The sequence below is a fragment of the Egretta garzetta genome, unplaced genomic scaffold (assembly GCF_000687185.1).
Source record: "Egretta garzetta isolate BGI_Z169 unplaced genomic scaffold, ASM68718v1 scaffold56, whole genome shotgun sequence".
Taxonomy (NCBI): domain Eukaryota; kingdom Metazoa; phylum Chordata; class Aves; order Pelecaniformes; family Ardeidae; genus Egretta; species Egretta garzetta.
This window is the reverse complement of record NW_009260182.1, coordinates 11,743,184-11,766,207: the sequence shown is the minus strand read 5'-3', so window position 1 is coordinate 11,766,207 and position 23,024 is coordinate 11,743,184. Positions and strand designations below refer to the sequence as shown.

The 23,024-nt window shown below is 36.5% G+C and overlaps 1 protein-coding gene across 3 annotated transcripts in view; it reads left to right on the top strand.

Moving 5' to 3' along the window:
• The window catches only part of EXOC6 (exocyst complex component 6), a 52,496-nt gene extending 32,315 nt beyond the window's left edge, over window positions 1-20,181 (top strand). Inside the window, exons 18-20 of one of the 3 annotated variants that reach the window (XM_035897272.1) lie at window positions 2,601-2,780; window positions 11,734-11,875; window positions 19,660-20,180. In XM_035897272.1, the coding sequence (XP_035753165.1) occupies window positions 2,601-2,780; window positions 11,734-11,875; window positions 19,660-19,745 (408 nt within the window). In that variant the 3' untranslated portion in view covers window positions 19,746-20,180. Of the gene's footprint in view, window positions 1-2,600; window positions 2,781-5,768; window positions 6,089-11,733; window positions 11,876-19,659 lie in introns of those variants that run through there. The other 2 variants (XM_035897273.1, XM_035897274.1) reach the window with 2 other exon arrangements.
• Window positions 20,182-23,024: the final 2,843 nt, after the last annotated feature.

The window sequence follows — 23,024 nt, the reverse complement described above, 5'->3', positions numbered from 1 at the left end:
ATTAAAATGTTCTCCACTTATAGTAGAAAATTCTTTTCGCGTTAATCCCTCTTTTCTTTCCCCCCTCTCTATTTTAATGAAAAACTGCTTGCAGTTCCCCAACTGGGCCCTCACAGAGTTTGGTATGTTCTACTGTTATTAAATGCATCTCCTGGTGGCAAATCATGTCACCTCCGTTCTCTCTGAGTGGTCAAAAATCTCCTTTTATTAGCAGAATTATCACATTTACATTCCATTAGATGATCTTATAACTACATCTACACTGTATTTTTTTAATAGAAGCCTTCAAATCTATTTCATGTCTCCTATTTTAGAGGGCTGTTTTTCTCATTTTAAGATGTCCTTCAAACTCTCTAAGCATTGTTTCACATGGGTGGAAATAAAAAAAAAAAAAACCCACCAAAACTCGTTTCATGTTATCATATTAAAAAATTGTGTTGCTTTCAATATTTACAGCCACGTTTTACAGCTTTAGCCCATCTTTGTTCTCCTTGGTTTAAATCAACAGTCATACTAAGCATAAATAGAGGTATTTGCAGATCTAGTAGATAGAAGTTTTTGAGCCCAGGATCTCAGCATTAAGCTGCGTAATGGCTGTTGGGGAGCCAGATACACAGCATCAAATCCTGTGCAGGGCTTCAGGACATCCTCTGAGAGAAAAGCCATTTAACAAAACCACATCACTTGCCCTTTTCACTTTGTAATGGGGGAAAATCTAGTGAGCTTTCAAAAAGCTTTTGATGCAATTCTGTCACCAAGTTAAAAGAAGAGGTGGAGTTAATTCATATACCTCTAGGAGTCATCCCAAATCTGAATACTGCTAACTCACTCTTTCTTGACTTGTGCATGGGATTCACAGTGCTGCTTCTCAGAAGTAACTTCTGGGTTTGAAATCCAGTTGCTTGGCTCTTCACAGTTTTCTCAGAGAATAGAGCAACACTCCTTGTGTAAAGTACTGGCAGCACACTGCTCCAGTTGTAAACCAATAACCAAAGTAAAACAAAAGGTAACCAAAAACAGGCTTCCAAGACAAAAACTGAAGGACTAGCCTTGCCATTGCCAGTAAATCATCTTAACTGGTAAAGATGATACAACCACTCCATAATTGACTTAGTTTTTAAACAAAAAAACCCAAACCCAAACAAAGAAAAAATCCAAGCAATTGCATTAAACCTAAGCAGATATATTTGCAAGTCCCATCATTATAGATTGTTGAAACTGAGGTCTCATTGTTAATTAGAAACTTTAAATATAGACTTGACTTTAATTGAAAGTTTTATAGTCATAGCCATGTACAAAACTGTGGACGTCAGCATATTCCTTTATTTGACATGTTAACAGGTTGCCAGATTCTTTTTTGTTGGATTGGGAGAGCTGTTCAGTGGAGGCTTTTACAAGTTGGTTTGGCAGCAAAAATGCTGTTTTTAGGGAATTGTACTTTGATATTTATACATGGCAGGGCCACGTGCTTTCTTGCTTCTTCCTGAAGTGCCTCAAGGCCTGGGGCCTGACTGGAGACTGAATTTGGCACATGCAATGTGATACCACCTTTAAGCTCCGGTCATTTTAATTTTTTTTTTTTCTTTTGTCTTTTTGCCTTCCTTATTTACACCTTTCTGAAGTGCCCTGGTTTTGGACTGCTTTCTTCCAGAGGAAGCTGGCAATGGGAATTTCATCCAAGTTTATGTTGCTCCAGTATATCCAGAGACTAAAAACCTTCAACAAGTGACCAATTAACTTTGTGTCAAAGGTCTTACTTGAATTCTTTCTCAAGATCAGTCAAGAAAGTTTCATGTTGAGTCCAAATTAGAACACAGAATTTATCGAGTATCTTTAAACTCCAGGCTGGCAAAAGCATGCCCTTCCAGCAAGACACACCTTAGCAAGCATCTGTACATAGATCCCATTGCATCTGTGAGGATGTCCCCTAAACAAATAAGGCAGATAGATAGCATTGTAAACTCACTTCACAGTAAGTGCTAGACTTTACCTCTTTACTGTTCCAAAAAGTAGAATCTGGGTGGTGGCAGAACAAATAGTAGGGGTGGGAGGAAGTAGGGGAGTGCTCTGAATCACAGTCTGTTATGATCATGATATTAAAAGGAGGATGAAAAATGATGAGTATTCTTCAGATGTGCAGCTTTAAGACATTAATTACATAGAAAGAATTTGATTGCTGGAACTCTAGCCATAACATATAAAATAATCAGGTTCTTTTATTATTTTATTTGTAAAACAGAGCAAATAAACTTTGTGTCAGGGTTGATAAATTCGAAAGGCTGAATTAAAGGTGATTGTTGTGAAGAGAGTAAAGCAATTGCTTTTTTTCCAAATTAAAATTAATTTCATTTGTCTCTGAGAACTTAGATTATTCTGTAGGCATATTCTGTTATAAACATTCTTATAGTGTACATTATGAGAGTATTTTAAAGACCACAGCCTCTGACTAATTCTAAGACAGAAGTTAAAATATTGTTTTAAATAAATTATTTTTTGAATCTAAGAAAAACACAAGACTTTCCATGTCATCGATGAATATAATTTTATCTGCATTCTAATAATATTTTAGAATTCTGATAGTTGCACACAATTTTTTTCAGGATGCAAGGCATGCTGCAGAAGGAGAAATATACACAAAGCTTAACCAAAAAATAGATGAATTTATTCAGATTGCTGATTATGATTGGACAATGTCTGAATCGGATGGAAGAGCCAGTGGATACTTAATGGACCTTATTAACTTTTTAAGAAGCACGTTCCAAGTTTTTACTCATTTACCTGTAAGTGTTCAAAATTAAGTTTAATTTCAAACTATTGGACCATTTTATTTTAAAATACTAAGATTTTATAGATGTCATTTTTGGATTGTGCACATGCTGTATTTTTAATTTTTTTTCAGTACAGATGTATTTTCAGATGTGTTTCAGTATGTTGATGATGTTTACCCATGGTAATACTTACAAAATACTTTCAAAAACTTTAGTAGTATTGTTAACAACAGCTAATTTACAAGTAGTGTAAGAACTCATGCAATTTTCTAGACCATCTGATGTCCTTTTTAATTAACCATATTGGTCCTGTGTACACATGCAGAATTGGTGCAGATCCTCCATTTGTGCATAAGATTATGGAGTTTTTGGATTCTCCAAGGCTGGTTTTAGCTAAATAGTTTTGATCATTAAAAAGTAATTTGATTCTAGTTAACTGAGCTTCATTGAAATGAATCCTTGTTCATATTCAAATATATCCTGTGTTATTTTGTCCTGGGTAAAAGGGTACTGTTAATCTGTTTTATGTACTAATTGTTACATTCTGTTGTCTGATTTCCCCTTGCTCTAAGACAAAAAAAGACTATTTCTAGTTTGATTTGTCATCATAATAGTTTACAGCTTTATAGGTCTGGAGTAATTTCAATAAGTCAAGTTACATCTGCTTTTCATCAGCTTGTCCTTGGTTGCTACTGTCACACTGATGTCTGAGTGCTCTACCCACATGCAATGCCTATAAAGAAGTCCTCAATGCATAGAATGTTTTGAGGCTCCAGACTGGAAGCAAAAGATAATTTCTTTATGTGTACAGCAAGGTGTTGAAGTTGTTGTCATGGTGGGTTTATCACATCTTCCAAATCACATATGAAGAGGCTGTGATTCTTCAGTCTCCTTTTTTTTGCAGATTCAAAGTTGTAACCCACTCAAAAAGGTATCATGTAATATTGATGTGAATGTGATGTATGAGGCATGTGCTTCTGTGCCAAATCAGTTGAGCATTTTTTGATAAATAATAGCAAGTTTGTTAGATAGTTAAATTCATTGTAACTTAACATACAAAGCAACGTGAACAAATAGCACTGCTCCTCAATGGTCATACGCATATAGCAGTTAAGGGATGTCCACCTTCTAGAGAAGGATGCACAGAAGTCTGTCATGAATATATGTTGTGATACAGCTGTTTGGAAATGAGCCACAGACAGAACAAAGTAACGTGTTAAGAAGGATGGAAAAAAGCGGCCGTGGCATTAGGACTTGAAAAGCGTGAAAGGAATAGAAACAGAAAGTCAGCCTCTGGAGAAAGCTGATTCCTATGAAGATGTTATTTGGTAATTTCAAACTCTGGTCAGGTAGCAGGCAGGATGGAGAACTCTATGGATGACTAGTCTGGTCTGGCAAGAGGGTTCTTGTAGTTTTTGATTTATCCTGTGTGTCACTCCCTATTCTAGCTTGGCTAATTGTAGAAGCATACAGTCCTATTAATGTTGTTGGGCATGAGCTATGGAGTTTATATGAAAATGTGTATACAGTTTCATTATGATGTTTCTGGTTAGATTTGCAATAGTAAGTTATTTTCATTAAGAGAAAATTTATAGTAAAAGTATTGTCAAAGATAAGTCCAGAACCAAGTTCCATAACGCATTAAAATAGTAAGTTCGTTGGAGTGCTAAACTAAGCCAGATTTGGATTTGGAATAGTTTTTAGTATTCATTTTCATTAATGGATTATTCCATTAATGTCACAGTGTCATTTCTATAATAATTTTCATATGGCTGGCAGAAACATTCCACTGCTCAGAATATTTTCTCAGAATCTTTTCTGTAATTAGAAATCAAAGAACAAAAGTCCTAGCCACTGGCCATAATTCTAGTAAGGAAGAGAGCAGGACAAGTTAGAGGCATCTCTTCTCTTCCTACCGTAGCAGATTGGATCCCGCTAGAGGGTGTTGTGCTGGGGCTAGAGGCACTAGTTGGCCACAATAGTTCTCCATATTCTCATTCAAGGGCCATTGACTTTCTCTTTGATGTAGTTTCAAACTCTAGTCTTCTTGTGGAAGTGTAATGATATGTTCTTTAACAATTTTTTGTTGCAGTCATCGAGTTCCTGTTAGAGTCTTGTTTTATTTTAGCTGTATGTGTGAGCTGTGTAAATGCACAGGGATGTGTTTCCTTTTGTGCTTCCATGTGGGGCTATACTGAATTATTTCTGTACCAATGTAGACATAACTTTCAAAAAATACATCTTATGTTACATACCTGTTTTAGGCAATTTGTATTATTTTTATTGGAACCTTAGAGACCTAAGTCAGGTAGACCATGATCTCAATTTTATTGAACATGCGTACTTCATGGCACAGCTTAGTTGGGGTCTGGTATCTCTGTTGAATCACTGGAAATGTCTTGTGTCTCTGAAGCTTTTTTTTCCCCCCTCTTAAGTTTTACATCTTAGTTTTCTCTTCTGTGTTTGTTTACTGTACTCAAGAAGCAGTTTTTGAAAAGAAAATAGCTTTATTCCACCCTGCAGTTCATTGCCATTAGATTTATGTTAAAATTTATTAATGGGTCATGTTACACTTAGATTCTTACTGTCCTGAGCTATTCAAAGTCTTGCATGAACAAAGTATGTTAATGACATACAGATAGCCTCTGTAAGCCAAGATGGTAAGCGTGGCATTTATTTTTCAACCTGAGTATTTTGGAATATATTATTTCTTATCATGAAAACTCTCTGGAAAGGCATATCAACAGATGGTTCATCATTTGAAGTTTGCTATTTTGATATTTCGGCATACAGTTCCTTATTACAGAAAAATATTTTATTGCCAAATTAGTATTATTTAAATTATAGTCTCTTTGTTATGCCTCAACAAAATACTATATAAATTCACAGGTTTAAAAAAATAATTTAAGGAATTATGTATAAATTGTTCTTTTTGGAAGCTTTTCCTTACCTTTTATTGCTACCAATTTTTTATTCTTTTTTTTTTTTTGATGTTGACAGTACATCTTAATTTTTTTGTTTTGATTGCCTTACTGGTTTCCTTCTCAGAATAACAACAATGACCATGCAGCTATGTCGGTAAGTAGATGCAAGATGAAGAAAAAGCATGTGAACTGAAAAACTATGAACTGCCTGCAGGCTTATTGCTTCAATTTTTAATCACTTTTTGCTGATGACTTGCTCCGTACCTTGTGTGGTTGCATGCAGGGATGAGGTTAATGACTAAAACTGGGCTTTCATACACTGGGACAGCAGGAGCCCTAAAAACCTTGCAGAAGGTTGGAGGGGTGTGCCTTGCATCCCAAATGAGATAATTTAGAGGAGACTATGAGACCTCTTGGAAGAGAGGTCAGGTATCAAAATGCAGCAATGAGACATGCATACAGAATAAGGGTAGAGTGATATAACAGAATAAAAAAAAAAATCAGTGAAAGTTCTATCATTTCTCTGCTACATCTGCCTGGGGTCAAGGGAATGTGTGTGCTCAATTTTTTAATTTTTTTTTTTTTAAGATGATGATGGGTTGCATTTAAGAATTCTTCTAAGCCCTGATTATTTTCAGGTCATCAGTTTTTGTATAAGGAGTTCATTTTGGTTTGGCATAAGCATTTTCATGATAATGAAAGTGTTGAAATTATTATTCTGTTAAGAGTGGCTTCTGAATACTGAATTTCTGAACTTTTACTAATTTTCTCTAATAATGTGGTTGAATCTTGTTCACTTAAGCAGTACACAGCAACAAATGTACAGTGTGCTGTGTACTGTTTAAGTGAGCAAATGTGTAAGGCACTTAAGAGTACACAGTGTGGGAATAACCCCATTCATTGCTACAATCTGGAAAGCAACTGGCTGCATAGCAGCTCTGTGGATCTGGAGAGAGGATCTGGCAGTGGGCTTACAAATTGTTAGGAGCACATGACTAACAAATGGAGATTTAGGGAGGTGGATTATTTTGCCAGTTAAAGAGAAGGCTGGGAAGAGATCTAGTGGCAGCCTACAACGTCTTGAAGGACAGATACAAAGGTGATGGAGCCAAACTCTTCTTGGTAGGGCTGACAAATTCACATGTGGCTATGGTCACAAGTAGAAGCTTGGGAGATGAAGCTTTGACGTTAGGGAAAAAGTCTGCACAAAGAGAGTAGTGCCATGTTGGAGGAGGTTGCCCAGACAGGCTGTTGAATTCCCATCCTCAGTTGTTTTGAAGGCTCAGACAGAAAAAAGGACAACGGACCTTAACTAGTGTTGGCAATAGTCCTACTTCATGTAGGAGGCTGGACCAGGCGACATGGGTGGTTCATTCCAATGAGCATGTCTATGATTTGAATACTCAGCCTCACGTTGAACTGTCAAGCTAATGGGTGTCATGAGCACTAGGAATATTGAATATTTTGTGTAGCAATATTTCCTGTTAGTGTTGAATAGGTGTCAGTGTGCTGGTTATGTCATGACCAGGCACTAGCAGAATTTCAGAGATGCAGAGCAGAGGCTCCGTTGCTTTTGAAAGGTTATAATTTGAGAGTCATGCAGTTTTTAATGGTTCTGTTTTCTAAAGTCACAAGAGTTTAGTCTTCTGAGATTATTACTGTTTTCAGGTTCTTTTACATCCCATTTTAAGTTCATATTGCAGTTTATAGTGCCATTAGATATTTCAAAAAGCAAATTAAAATTTTATTACACAGCCATTAATCTCATGAAATCAATTGGATGATCAAATTTGTTATTAAGGACCTGCATTTTCTAGTTTTTATTTTAAGCAGTTAAAGAAAAATCATACCTTTTATTTTCAGATCAGTTAATTTGATATTATAGAGGGTGTATGTATATGTAAGTGTTTTTAATCTAAGTTTAGAATTAGCTGAAGTTTTATTCTAGACGTGTGCTTTGTCAGTACAAAGTTAATATTGGACAACTTTGGAGATGAATGACTACTGAAAAGTAACAGTTACAAATTACTTTCAAGTGGGTATTTTTAATTGTCTCAGTAGAATTTGGGGCAGAGACTAGAATTAAAATTGATTCTTAAAAATTCCTTTAGTGTTTTTTAGTATACTTGTATTTTATCAATAGTTCAAAAGTTGGAATTTAGTCCTGATGTTAAGTAATAGAATGCTTTAGTTATTATGACTGATAAAACCATTATGTTTAGTTTCTTTGCATTTTCACAAAGTTTTTCATTATGTCATTTCATATTGTTAAATTAATTCTTCATCTTAACTTCTTAGATTTAACAGATAAGTTTTGTTATTTCCTTTTATGCTGAGGATGGCAGTTTGTGTTATTTTATTGTGTCTGTGATTGGCAGCAAAAGCCTGATTTCACAGCTTGCAGTGAGGGTGAAGGGGTGGTGGTTTTCTGGAGCTATATTCAAAAACTGTCAATCCACAGCCTCCACAGGCTACTTAGAGAATGGGGTTTCTTACCGATGTCTCCAAATGCTGCTTCATGCTGTCTTTGATTGGCACAGCCTGGCAGGGAGGATGGATGAATCTGTCACTGGCCGGCTAATTGTGTTGCTGGTCTCAGCCTGACATCAGGTCTTTGACTCCTAAGTGGCTCAATACAAAACAAATTAGCAGATTGTAGTCATATTTCTCATTCTATATGCTTTGACTTTGTTGAATGCAGTCCATAAATCATATTGACTGACACCATAGTGAATGATGAAAGCTGCTTTTGAGACAGCTATCATGGGTCTTAGCAGTACCGCGAAGGTGCCGTGGAAGGATGCATATGGCTGACCCTTTGGGAATTTCCTAGGAGCCAAATGTCTCTTTACTGCAATTGTTCCTAGGAGAAAAGCTTTGGGGTCCTATAAAAAAGGATTTAATATGTCAGCAGATTCCCTTTGCAAGCTCCTTTGAAATATAAGAAGTTTGTCTAAGGGTTTTCTCTTTTTACAAACTTGTATTTCAGCAAAATGTGAAGGCTGGGTGAAAAAACAGTTGCCTTTAACACTGTTAGCAGGTGGTTTTGCTTATAGAATAGGGTCCTTGTTTCTTAAACATTGGGTGAGTGGAAGAATAGGTTTTGTAGATAGCAGCAGTTAGCATAGGCACCACAGAGATAATAGTGGTGTCTCCAAATAGGAGGCAACTGGAGTTAAAGTGAGAAGCCTGCTGAATCTCTGCATGTTATTGAATGCAGGTATTTGATTGCTAGATACAGTAACCACGGCCACCTCCCTTAAAAAATAGTAGCACTTAAAAAACCCTGAACTGACAAATAATAAACATTTACAATGTTTTAAAACTAAGGGAGATTGTTTAATTCTGGAAAAGAAATGCGTTATTGTTATGTTAACAAATCCTTCAATTTCCTCTTCAAAATGCATTATGAAAAAATGGCAAGGAAATGATTAATTGGTGGATGGTGGAACTTTAGAGAGAGATTATTAACTAGATCTCATTTGTGAAATGCGAGTTTGAATTTCATTCTTTTCTGAATATTGTACATCCAATATATTTTGAACTGGGAAGCACTGAATTTTGAAGAGGACAACAGTAAAGTTCACATTTCTCTCAGTTAAAATTCAGCATTTTGACTGATATACATAGCTTCATTTTTTCTCTAGGTTTAAGAAAATTGAGTGATTGTGCTGAGTGAGTATAAACTGTGTACAGTAAAATTCTATTATTGTTGATATGTCATGTGAACAATAAGCCTGTAGTTCAAGTTACATAGTTGGAAATAGTGTAAATGTTAGGACGTTTCCATTTTATGAAATTTTAAAATAAATATTAAACGTACATGTATTGATACTTAAAGTCCAAGTGGCTTTTAAAACCCATGTCATTTCTGTATTGTAACCATTGTCTTGTGCTCCAGTACTATTGATATTTGCCAGATTGTAACAATTCACTACAGATGCTTGTTAGAAATATAAAATTCTGTCTTTTATTTAAAATAATAGAAGACTACACATTGTTTGCATATAAAATAAATTGAATGTTAAAATTTTTCTTGACAACCTATTAATCTGGTTGAACTTTGATTACATTATAGTGGCAGCATAAATAGGACATGGAGCTGATTTGATGGAGCAGTACATTAAACAGACATGCACTAGTTGTTCCATTAAATCAAAATTACATTTCCATTAAGTATTTTAAACCAACTACACTGTAATTAAATTAACTGTGGCCCATTGATTCCCCTTCTCACCTCCTTTTTTCCTTCTCTTTTTCCCCTTTTTTTTTCCTCTCTTCTTTTTTTTTTTCCATTCCTATTGATATTGTTCTGCTTGGGGAATAGAGCTGCATGTCTCCCAGCGTAATTACCATTGGGTTTGGGAGACTTTTAAGCATGCTGTTCTTGCATTGTTTCTTACATTCCTTGTTGTCAGTTCATCTATTTTGGTCAAAAATGTTATTTGCTTTTCTGAGACTTTCAATTAAGAAACTGACATCTCATTTTAGATATAAAGCTCCTAACAGTTCAAGGTGTCCTAATGCTAAAGAGTTATTTGCAAAAGCCATTTAATGTTTCACTGTGACATGTGAGGAGTGCGAACGCTTTCCATTGTATTGTCTACATTTTAATTACGTTTTAACAAAGAATGGATTTTTAAAGCACAAAATATTTAGCAAGCCAAACTTGCTTTCTGTTTTATGTGCACATGAAAATTCAATGATATGAGCAAGTTGTCTCATTAAGGACAAGATCTGTCTCTTCAGATGTTGGAGCAGAAGTTTTCCAAACTTTTGGCAACAGTGAACTGCTGTCTATCCTTACCAGTTTTCATTGCTTATATGTGTTTCTGTGAGTCAACAGTGAATTGATCAAACTGACTTTGCAGAAAAGAGCTGGGAAACCATTGCTTTAGAGAATAGGTGCCATCATTTTACTGATGGATAAAACGATAGTGGTGTGTGCTCCAGTAGGTGTATTATGTAGTTATATTTCTTTTGTGTAAGCATGTTAATAGTTAGATTTGTTTCAATACGTATTGTAACATAGACGTCAGTTGAAAAGTGTGGTTTAATAAGTACATTAAACTACAGAGGTTCATATCGTATTTGAAAGCCAAGATTGCTCTGCTCTAAAAGATTGCTCTGCTCTAAAAGATTGCTCTGCTCTAAAAGGTGGCAGTGCTATGAATAGAATGGTGCCATCTGATCAGGTATCTGGTCTTAATTGCTTTTCTTAATTCTAAGGTAGAATTTCCATATCTTTTAATTTTTTTGTACTAAATTTTGAATAATCTATCAAATAAATGTCTGATTTTGTGCTTTGGTTTTTGGTCTCATGGTTGGAAAATTATTTGTCTCATTACATATACATCGTAAAAAGAAATGTTAGTAACTAGACTGTGATTGGAAAATTATTTCTATTTTGTACAGCAGAGGGCTACATTTCATTTTGTAAGTAGTTGATTACCAACAGCACTGATTTATTAAGCACCTGAAAAGATGACGGATAAGCACGAATATTTTAAATAATTTAGCAAAAAGCTTTGAGATGGAATTCAAGCAATTAAAGTGCCAATAATTAGCACCAGCTGTTATGAGAAATGCCCCAACTTAAAGCAATGGTTTTGATTTATATAAAGTTTGGGGTTTTTTTACTGACTGTTGTTAAAAATATGCAGCATGTTGATTTTCATTACATTCTTGCTTTCATTCTGTTTGGGTTAAAAAAAAAAAAAAAAATCCACAAAGCTGTTCATATGCTTCAGCAACTTATACTGCTATTATGTTGGAAATGTCCTTGTATTTATGAAGACTGTTGGATTTCCAGAAGAAATATCAATAATTGCTTTAACATATATGTAGTTTAGTTCCCCAATTGATTTAATAGAAACAAAGCTAACAGGTGAAAGAAATAACAGCAAGTGTGATCTTTCTCCTTGTAATCTAAGTCCTGCATCGTTAAGACTTAGAGTGTATATTAAAATCAAATCAGATAAGCAGTTCTTCAGTGACATATCATTTGTTTCTATCTTAAAACCTGTTGCTCTTTCTACTAGGGAAAAGTGGCCCAGACAGCTTGCATGTCAGCCTGCCAGCATCTTTCAACGTCCCTAATGCAGATGCTACTGGACAGTGAATTAAAACAAATAAGCATGGGAGCAATTCAGCAGTTTAATTTAGATGTGATACAGTGTGAATGTAAGTAGATGTTCCGGAATTCCAATCTGTATCTGTCTTAACACTGCAAAAAAGTTCTCTAATGTAAGCCATATAGTGATCTTTTTCCATAATCTACTAAAGCTTTGCCTCTTAAAAGAAATTATTAGTTTACAGCTTCTTGCAAAAGTATTTATGACTAAGTATGTTAATATTTCTGGGAAATTTTTTTATGAAACTTTTTTTAACTCAAGTATCTGATAGAGATGTATATCTGTTGTTACTCCTAATGGGATCATAATCACTATATCCAGTAAAAAGACTATAATATAGTACAAAATTGCCCTAACCCACTAAATTAATATTATGTCTTTATTGTTGAAATAAAAAAGGTCAAATGCCTGTGAAATTTTAATTTTCCCTCTAGAGTTTATTTATTATGCTACAAATTTTAAATTATGTTACATGGGGTTTCCGCCCTCCTAGAACTACTACTGCTTTACTCACTGTGCAGAATAATACTACTCATTTAGTAAACATCAGATGCTGGTTTATTCTCACTGTTCAAAATACTGAATCAGAATTATTTTGTAAAACTGGTTCAATCCAGCACTGAAGGCAGGATTGATTTCCTCATGTTTTGCGTGGAACTCAGCTGATGGTGAGCTGTTAATCTGTATGAAGGAAGTTATTCCCATAACATTGTTGTGTTATGAATAGGGTTTAGGTCTGGTTTTATGGTTGATGAGTGAGATACAGTTAAAAGGCTCACTAGCATTTTTTTTCAATGCATATTTTTTGTATTCTTACGCTCTGTTTTTTCAAAGTATCTTTCCTCCTCTTATGTGTTTGAAGCATGGATCTCAATTATTTTGGTGGCAGCTGTAAAATGGGGCAGTTCTGCAAGTTGTATCCTGAGGTTTTTAGTTTGGACACGTGAAAAAATTGATGACTACTCAGTTAGCAGCCAGCTATGGAACTGGAAATTTGATTTCAAGCAATTTGGTTAGCATTGCAAAGGGTTCTTGTCAGAGTCCAGGAACAGAGTTAAGGGGCATTTTTGATGTTTTAACCATAAGCTTGTATTTCCTTCTCCTGCCTTGCTACATTCCGGCTAAACTCTGTAACAGGTAGAGCAGGCATCTTTCTGGCAGCCCTTCATTATACAATCTTAAGGCCCTTCAGTGTGTGGAATGAACTGACAGGATTATCAGGGTCTAATTGAAAAAATACTCGCGATAATGACATTGAAGTTTGTCTCATGACTGCACAAGTGGGCCAAACAGGTGATGATTTCACTTTTTTTTTACTTTTAGTACACTTGATGCTGCAAATTTAATAGTATTCTGTTCCTGTGAGTGAGTAGGGGTATGCATGTGTGCATTTGTGTAGTTTCCTAGATGTAAAAAAGATCCCAATTGTAAAAACAGACATTCCATAGTATTCATAATTCTGACACTATAATCATTCATCTAGACAAGATGAATTGGTACACCCACTACACAGTTATTGTTGCCCTGTTATGTACCATCCTAATTTCTATTACCACTCTTTCTACTGTCTTTGGTTGCTGCACAGTGGAAGCTTCAGTCAGTGAAGAGAGACTTCAGTAGTTTTATCTAAACTAACGTGATAACATTTCATTATTTTGAGATTAAAATATAGCCTTAAGACAATATGTTTTGTTATATGTAGCTGTTATACTGAGCATATGGCATGGACAGGACATGGGAAACCTTGGGCCAAAATGAGAATGTTTCAGAAAACAAATAACTTAAAGACTGAAAAATGCATTCTTTCTACCATTGAGTAACTTCTAGCATGGGCTGTACGGATACAAATAAAATAAACTTTAAATCTTCCTTTCAACAAAGCTTTCAAAGTACGTTAGAAAAAAAAATGGTTTTGTACAGAAACCCTTGAATGGTTTAAATATAATTATGGAAGCATGTCAGAATAGTATGTTGCAACAAATGATACCTTACAACCTCTGGAATAAGGGATCAACACAAGATTTTGCTCAGACTGCTTTGCTGTTGCGGTTTCATTCATAAGGTCCATCACAGGCACATTCCAGGCCTCACTGTGATGCCTGTGATTTATGTTCTTGCTCATCACCCTCCCCCAGCTTTATTCTTTGACACTTTGGGATTAATGGATACGACAGTGACATTTCAATTAGTGCTTAGAGTGTGCAAATAATTCACAACTGTTGGGTAGTTTCCTACTGTATTGTATTGACATTTTACTTATAGACACAGTGGAGTATACTCAGATGCATTTTGAACTAACAAGTTATGTGAGATGTAGAAAGTTATGAATATCTGAAGATACTTTTTTTTAAATTCTTGGCAATATTCTAGATATTTATTCTGATCCTTAACGTTGCATTTTTATTCTTTCTAATATGAACTAGAGGAGACCTAAATAAAAGCAGGAAAATGTGATTACTTGTGAGATTTTTTTCTTTTCCATTAAAAAGCAATCAACAGTCCAATCAACAACCCAACAATCTGTTAATGAGCAGCAATCTGTTAAAGTCAGTAAGTGCTGAAGTTCTTAGTCACAGCAAATAGCTAGAATGATAAGTGGACTTCCAAGAAAGGAAGGTGGAAGGGAAGGAGGTGATCTTGTGGTAAACTTTGGGATTTCATTATCTTGCACTGCATTTCTATGCAAAGTACCTGACTTTAAAAAGCAGAGCAGAAAATCTGGAAGTATCTGATACTTTTGCTCAAGAACAGTAATAGTATCAGGTGGTATCTGCTTGCTCTGCTTCTAGTGTGAGTTTTTTGTTTTCCTTCCAGACATTCCAAAAGCTTTCAGTTTGATTTCAGTTTGTCCTGTTCTAATTGAAGTATTTCTCCACTCTCTCTACATATTTTATTACTTAGAGCAGTGTTTTACCTCTGTATTTTACACCATTCTTTCTCAGTGGTGATGCTCCACTAGGATGGTTGGGATTCTTCGAACAGTATTCAGAAAAATAGAACGTACTAGGTTCCACTGAATAAACCCCAAAGAATAGTCTTTTGCTTGGACATGGCATTTCAGTGCCCTGAGGAGGGAAGTGGGTTGGGAAGGGGAGGCAGAGGCGTTTGCTACTTCTTGAAGACGAAATTCAAATGTGGGTTGCTGTATCTCACTTTATGAGAAACGCGGTGTACATAATAGAAAATGAGCTTTTCAGAGACACCATCCAGATCTACATACCTTACATCAGCTTTTTATTAAGGAATTAGAACTTGTCAGAAATTCTAATTGCTGGAAGAGTTAAATGTAATTTTTACAACTTTTGTATTTTAACATAGCTGAATTGTGAGACAGGATTAGCTGGCAGAAGGAGGTGTGTTTGAGTGGGCAGACATGAAGCTGTGCAAGGATGAAAAGGTTTTGGGTCCTGCCTATAAATGAGCATGGGTTAGCGGAAAATTAGCTCAAAGCAGTATACAATATACCTTCCTAACCAGCCCTGTGTAGGGGTGCCTGCTAGTCCCTCCTGTTTCACTGGCTGTGTGGAGAGCTGCAGTATCCAAGAGCAAGAGAGATCTTGACCCAAGTGCTCTCTGTTGAGCCTACATGTAGGTAAATCTCCAGGTGGGCATGCCAGAAGCTGAGGAAGCCAAATCCTGTTTTTCCTTGAAAACGCACAATATTCTCCTCTGGAGGCCCCTCACTTTACCTGCCTCCTCTCCCAGCTGGGGAGTCAGGTTAACTTAACCCACTTGAGACTATCCTTCATCTGCTGGCCACATATGGCAGCACAGAGTGAGGGGAAGCAGCGAGATCTGGCTGGTGCTGGGGGCAGGGCTGGGGGCTGCTGCCCGGCCAGCTGGCAGCTCCCTCAGCGAGGCTTCCCTCCAGGCATGTTTGAACAGCTGGAGCATCCAGCAGGGCTGCAAAGTGGCTGACGGCTGCTGAGATAGTCACCTGATTCTCCCCTCTTCCTTTAAAAATACATTTGTAGCTTTGCTGGCCTGCCTGTGAATCAATGCTATGAGGCTGAAGTAAAACTGCCCTAATTTAGCTCTTGATCCAAAGTGTGGACTCTCATTTTTAATTTCTGCCATTGAACAGCAAAACTGTTTGTCAGGAATTAGGTACTGAATTCCCAGACCAACAGAGAGGCAGAGATGGATAAAAGATGGGGTTTTGAGAGACTAAAATTAACTGGCCTGTTAATAAATCTAGAAGTGCATAGAAATTCAGTACAATTTACAGTTGAAGATGTCTTAAATTCCATTTTAGGAGAGACAGCCTTTTTCTTAAGATATTCATTAACACATGTATACATCAACTCTCACACATGTATATATAAACACACACAAAATGTAATGAAAAGATCAAAGCAAAGTATTCAAAAGAAAATGGACTGAACTGAAATAATCTTTACAGTATTTAAATTTACCATCCTCATGTATGTGTTACCTCCCAGCCTGCTTTTGTATTACTTTTTTCATTATATAGTGTGTATATATATAGTATATATTAATAATACTTTTGCATTATTTTTTCATTAGCTTCTACCTCCTGTAAATTCCCAAACTGGCTGTTGTAGGACATACATTGAGATTGCACATATTGTGGACACACATTGTGCCAACGATCCTGTTCTATATGCACAGAAAAGGTCTACACAGTAGCAGCAAAGTGCAGGGAAAGAAGATGTTAACAAAAACCTTGTGAACACCAGATTCATGTAATGCATATTTTCAGCTTATTTTCCCCAAAACATTGAAGTTTCTGATTCAAACTGCCAAGCAGCCAGTTGTTTGACCCTATATGTGACAGTTTAATGGTGATCTTTGCATTTCATTCTCATATATTATAAAACTCCTGAATGCTCTTATGCACACTAAACCAACCGGCCAACCAGCCCCCTGCCCATCCACATCTTCTTTAATCCTAGAATGAATGTAGGGGGTGAATATTTTAAAAGATGTATATATGACAATGTTTCATTACTATCTGGAAAAGGACCCTTAGGACAAAGGCATTAAGAATGTTAATCCTGTTCCTATAATATCTTCCTGAAATGCTGTGCAGTAGAAAATATTTAATTAGCTTTGTAAAATTGTTAGCAGAACTTAAAAGCCCTGAGCTGAGGGCGAAGGGGGAACTGTCTGACCGTTACCATAAGTAGATTATCTTTTGCCCTTTGAACTCATGAAATTGTAATAATGAAGCAAATTCTACTGTAGTCACCTGTCAAAAATGACCCAAATGTGAGAATAAATGCTTGTGCTAGAATGAGTGTCCCTGGTGTTGTAAATGCATTCATAATATAAAATTGTAGTTAGAGAACAAAGCTTATGCAATAATTAAGTTTGGTACCTTTTGTGCTTCTTGTTCAATAGCTGCAATGGTAGTATGTGCTATGTAGAGAAACTAAATGCATTACTTAATGCATTAGGATAAATTCCAAACTGTGTTAGCCTGATGAGCTGCAGAAAGGATGCAAATATTTGCTCTGTGGCAAGTAGAAGCATCCCACTATAGGAAGGTACCTCCCAAAGTATAAAATGCCAATAGCTAACTGAAAGGTTTTGCTGCAGGTCACACTTCTCAATTGTATTCGTTTTTCAGTTCTGCAGCCATTCCTTTGCTGTAGAGCTTCCTTCTCCCAGTGCTACCATTGTGGAGTGGCTGGAGGAGCTCAGATTCTGGTGAGGGAAGCTGGTCTTGGTGTGCTGTGTATGAACAGAAAGTTACACAGGATCAAGATGGGCCTTATCTTTCAAGAGTAGCATGGGTTCCCTTTCCTTGTTTAGGGGATGTAGAAAAGACTCCTTCTGACTGTCACCCTTATCCATCTTATTAGCGTGCTGCCACAGCTCACACGCCATGTATCTCTTTTTAGCTGTTTGCTACGGAGCATTGCTAGGAATTCCCTGCTGAAGTATGGTGTTCACATTTTAGACACTGTGTTTGGCTGACCACAGTGGCCAGCGTTATAGGCCTGTCTGTCCCTGAAGGAAAGGTGGTCCCAGTGGCCATGAAATACCTGCAGAAGACAGCCACGGAGAGACCCAACCCTTTAGGGTGGTCAGAAGTGTGCTTTCATAGGCCTGGAGATCTTTTGTTCCTCTGCAGGTTGGTAGTTGTACAGACTGTTTTCTCTTTGCTGCTTTTAAAGAGTTTATTATTAAGAGAAGTCTCTATAAAATGCTGGGTTTAGGATATGCTTTCTTCTTTTGTATTTAAAAAGCATCCTTGTGGTAGACTCAAACTCCCTGAAAACTCCCCTAGAAAGCTAGTATTACTTCTAAAGTGGAAATACCAGACAATTTAAAGTTCAGACTTGAATACAGTAATCAGCGAGTGTTTGCCAACTGTTACCAATACTTGTCTGTGACATTACAGTGTTCTCCCTAGGGCGTTTGGTTGCTATTTTTTATTCCTTTAGTTCATGAAGAATCAAGTCATATTCCAGTTTAATTCATTCTCCTATTACATGACTGTCCACAAAACTTTTTGCACTGCTGTAATACAAGTAATACATTCTGCTTCTACTGGTAGAGCTGCTACTCTGATGCTATATTCATCTATTACTAAGCTATTCTTAGATATTCTGAGATGGTCTTAGTAGCTTCTTGAACTACTTAAGCAAGAATCTTTATTAATTTGATTTACAATTTTTAGACTTGTGAATAGTCTATCTGAATTCATTAGTTAGCTCAGACACCAATGGCTTTTGGGATGTTACCTTTGCTTGATGATCCAAATTTTCTAACTAGGCATTAAAAAAAAAAAAAAAACAAACCTATTCAGGATTTCATATTACTTTTAAGTGTGAGTAGGAGTCTATGTGGCACAGTAGAGTTGAGCCCTGGATCTGGAGATTTTTTGGATACATGTGTTCTATTTCCTCTACCACTGAATGACCTGTTTCTCAAACGGAAAAAAATGTTACCTGTCACTGCCTCAGATGATAGTCCTCTAAAACTATTACAGTAACATCTACTTTCTTTTGTTAAGAGCTCTAACTGAAGAGCATAGGAAAAATTCTCTTAAGCTCTTTTGAAGTAAAATATGTAACTTGAGTGGGGAGGTGAGGCAGTGGGTGTTGTTGCAAATGTCTTTCTTATTAATGTGTGACTGGGATAAGAACAACAGAAAGTATATTTAGTTTCAAGTTTGACAATTATTGATCGTTTCCTAATTTAAACAAATAGCTGACTTTTTTCATTACCATAAGTGTTACCATTTTTTTGTATTTTGAATATAGTTTTGCCTTCCAATTTTGACAACCTATTTTTGGGTTCAAAAAGAGCAGAAGTTCTTTACTCATAAGCTGGCTAAAAGGCGTGAACAGGCATTTCAGCTCTGCTCTGACTGGCACGTAGAGCTTTCCACCTGTCGTCTACACATGGAGCTAACTCCCACCTTAGTGTTTGTCTTTTATTGCTGTTTGGCTAGAGGTGGAGTTTTTATAGTGCGGATGCTGTAACAAAAGCAGATGTTTGAAAATATGTTGACAGCCATGGAATTGGTATTATTTAGAAATTCTTCAGTAATCATTCACCTCAGGCCAAAAAGATGTTGGCTTCTGTGGTTGTAGAATTACTACTGGGTTAGAATTTTAAATAAAATTCCTAATAATACTCCTAAAGGTATTGCTCTGGGGTTCATTGGAAAAATGATGGGAAAGTTGTTTGTTGGTTTCTTTGTTTTTAATCACTGTGAGTTATTAGTTTAATCTATTTCTGTCAAACTAGTTTCATTTTAATGCTAGATAGTATTTATATTGCATAGAGCTTGATTTTGTGTTAGGTTTTTTTTTTTTATAAATATACATCCGTAATATTTTTAACCTTTCTTTGCAGTGTTTGCTAGTTCTGAGCCTGTGCCAGGATTCCAGGGAGACACCCTGCAGTTAGCTTTCATCGACCTCAGACAAGTAAGACACTAGTTGTTATTTTTTATCCTGCTAATTTCCCCTTTTGACCAATGCTGAAGTTATTAAATTCAAGAACCTTTCATGTTTTTGCATTCCCATGTAATTAGTTTTGAAAAGCGGTTATTTGAAGGATTATTAGTGGCACTATTCCCTGTAATTTAGCATAAAACTGTTTCTCCAGTGTGTTGTTAGGGGGCACTGTGCTACTGGTGGTACTGTTACATGGATATAAGACGGAATTTTGGTCCTGACAATTTTGTAAAGATGCTGTGACACCTTTTTGCAAGAGTGTACATGTTACCCTGGTGTGTGCTGGCCTGATTCCGTTCTGAGCAATTGCTCCTGTCTACAAAACTACTTCCTGGAGAGCAGAATTGGGCATGGTATTATTTAGCATTTCCTTTCCTTAATTTGTCACATAGAATTCTTTATAACTGTTAGAAAGCAGCTTTATTCCAACTGGCTGATCTTTATTCTATATAAAATTTAATTTTAAATGCCTTAATGTTGGAAGCACTTTTCCACAGTTCTTGCCAAAAGGAAGTTTTTTCCAGACTAAAATCTACTTACCTTAATTTCATGTAGTTATTTCTATTCCATGCTCTCTGTAAATTCTGACACCATATCCACCCATAGCAATTAATTTTCAAAAACTTTTAATACTTGAAGTAAGCTTTTAGAAAGGATTTATTATTTCACAAAGTTGTGAGCATAAGTTCATTTAAATAGTGAAATGAATCATTAACTGCACATGGAGGATCTTTAGCTTTCTGCAGATATGGTGATACTTTTCAGCACCGTTATGAGACTCTCAAAGTCATCAGAAAAGAAGAGAAATGTAGAAAGAATTCCATACCAAATTATCTATAGAGTTAGAATAGTTTTGCTTTTAATAGTTTAGTAGGTTTATCACAGCAAGGTAATGAAAAGGCATTTCAGAACAGAGAATTCCTGAGGTATAAGAATTCCAGTTTCTCCTAATAGTTAGAAAGGACTTTGTTAAAGTGTCTTTTCAAATGAAAAAGTTAAAAGGTAGAGTTGTCTGTTACATTCTCACACTAATACAACAATGAACAATATTTACAATGATATAAGTGTGGACTACATGAGGAGGATATAGGATCGTGGCCATAAGATTTGTTCATCTGATACTCATGCATTAGGAGTTCCAGAATTCTGTATGTAAAGATGTACTCTGCCAGACTTCAAATACCACAAGTCTTGCCTTGACTAGCAGCCTTCCTCTTCTGGATTCTTTTTTATTCTCCTTTTATTATCAATGTTAGAAATGACTAAACATCTTCCAATTTGTACTAAGCCAGTTTAGTTGAAGGGACAGGATGTTGAGAGATTTTGGCACCATTTCTGTCATCCACCTAAGTGGTATAAATCCTTGCAGAGCCTATGTTTGTTTCAAGGGAAAACATGATTTCCAGCTATGCAGGAGGGCAGGGTGTGTACATACTTGCTACAGGAAATAAATAATATTTTTGTATGTTTTAAGCACCAACTGTCAAGCATGTCACATAAATAGGGATTATGTTGCTTATGATAGCTCTCAGTTTATGTTTGCAATTTATATTTAGAATTCTCTTGATGCAAGTAACGCTTTATGGAGGATGCTCTGTATGCCATGGGAATCTAATTGATTTCAGATACTTTATAAACAGGAAAAGGCTGGGCAACTCTATTGGGTTGCAATTGGAGCTTGTAGATGTAGAATAGTTCTAGTGTATTTGTTTTGGTTTGTTTTTTACTACATTTTTGCGTGCCTCACCAAAAGGTATTGCAAGAACATTAAAAACATTTACCATTGAGTAAGGATTTGCAGTGTTTTCCCTCTCTTCCTTATTTGTGATCTATTTCTATCTTAGTAGGACGGATGACAGTTCTTTTCAAGAATACTTAAAAAGGCAACAGAGCCTTTTTCAGAAAGTTCTTATAAAAGGTCATGCTTCTGTTTTTTAGTTTGAATTTGATACTTCTTCATGAATTGCAGGATATGAAAGATAAGGAAGTAGGTCCAGTGGTCAGGTTTTACCTGCCCACCCGGACTGTGCCCTGAGGTCAAACTCCTGATATTGGCTGTTTGGTACAGAGGAGCTGATGACAGGTAGGGGCTGATACAAGGGGGAAAGCTTGAACCGTATCAAAGCTAAAAGGCAGGAGATTTGGGACTCAGTGAGAGACTGTAGCTAAAAGATGGATCAGCAGGATTGCCCTCTTCTTAAAAAGCAGCTGACCTGCAAGGGAAAAGACTTTATCGTCCTGCCAATCACATGGTTGCTAATGGAAGCCAGTTATCTCAACAACAGCTTACTCTCTCTCTCTGTTGTACCGGGGCAATGTGTAAGATTAATGAGGATTGGGCAGTAGAATATTGTAGCACATTTTAATAAAGAAGTAAAGTCACTTACAAGGAGCCAGCCAGAAGACAGAGAGGGAAGAGCTGCACTTGGATGATTACCATGGGGGAAGCAGCAGTTTGGAAAAGAATTGTCATAGCTATTTTCATCCTAACAGTTCCTGATCCTCTGTCTTTCCCTGAAGACAATGTATGGACAGCATGTTGTCCCCAGCAAGCCCACTTCTTTCCTTCTTCCTTCCACTGATGTAGAAGAGCAAACAGAAAGAGAAACAGTTGGCATGAGAGTTACTTCTTAGAAGAGAACAGTAGTTAGTAGCAAGAAGCTCTAAGAGGCCAGGAATCACAAAGGGGCAGGCACTCACCAGTGTCCCCTTTGATGAGCCACCTCTTTCTCCTTATACTGTGCCCTCTTATGCTCTTGTCATACTTAACGTGTTCCTTAAAGATCTTAGTAATCTGTAGAAACCCTAGTCAATAAAGATTCTTGTGCTATTCCCATAACCATAGTATCTCAGCATCTTACAGAGGTGACTTGGTGTGGCTGATTAATCACACATAGTGCTTACTAACACAGAATTACATGGCCATGATCATCTAGAAACTTGCAGCTCCAGCTAGTTTAGCAGCTCCTAAAGCAGCAAGCAGCTGCTAAGAAAATTGGGGTAGATTCATGGTTCTGTACAGCTGCAGTAACTGTGTCATGCCTCATGCCACTTGTCTTAGCGTATGACCTGAAGTCATACCTATGTGCACCCTTTCACCCCACTTACTTAAAGCCACTAAGGGGCAGGCCAGCTCAACAAGGCGATTATTAAAGTGGCATGTGCTCCTTTAAAGAGACTGGCATCTCGTGAAGATGACCCAGCTTTCCTGTGACCTGCATCGTTCCCTGAAGATAATCTTTTGCTACTGTCTATATAGGG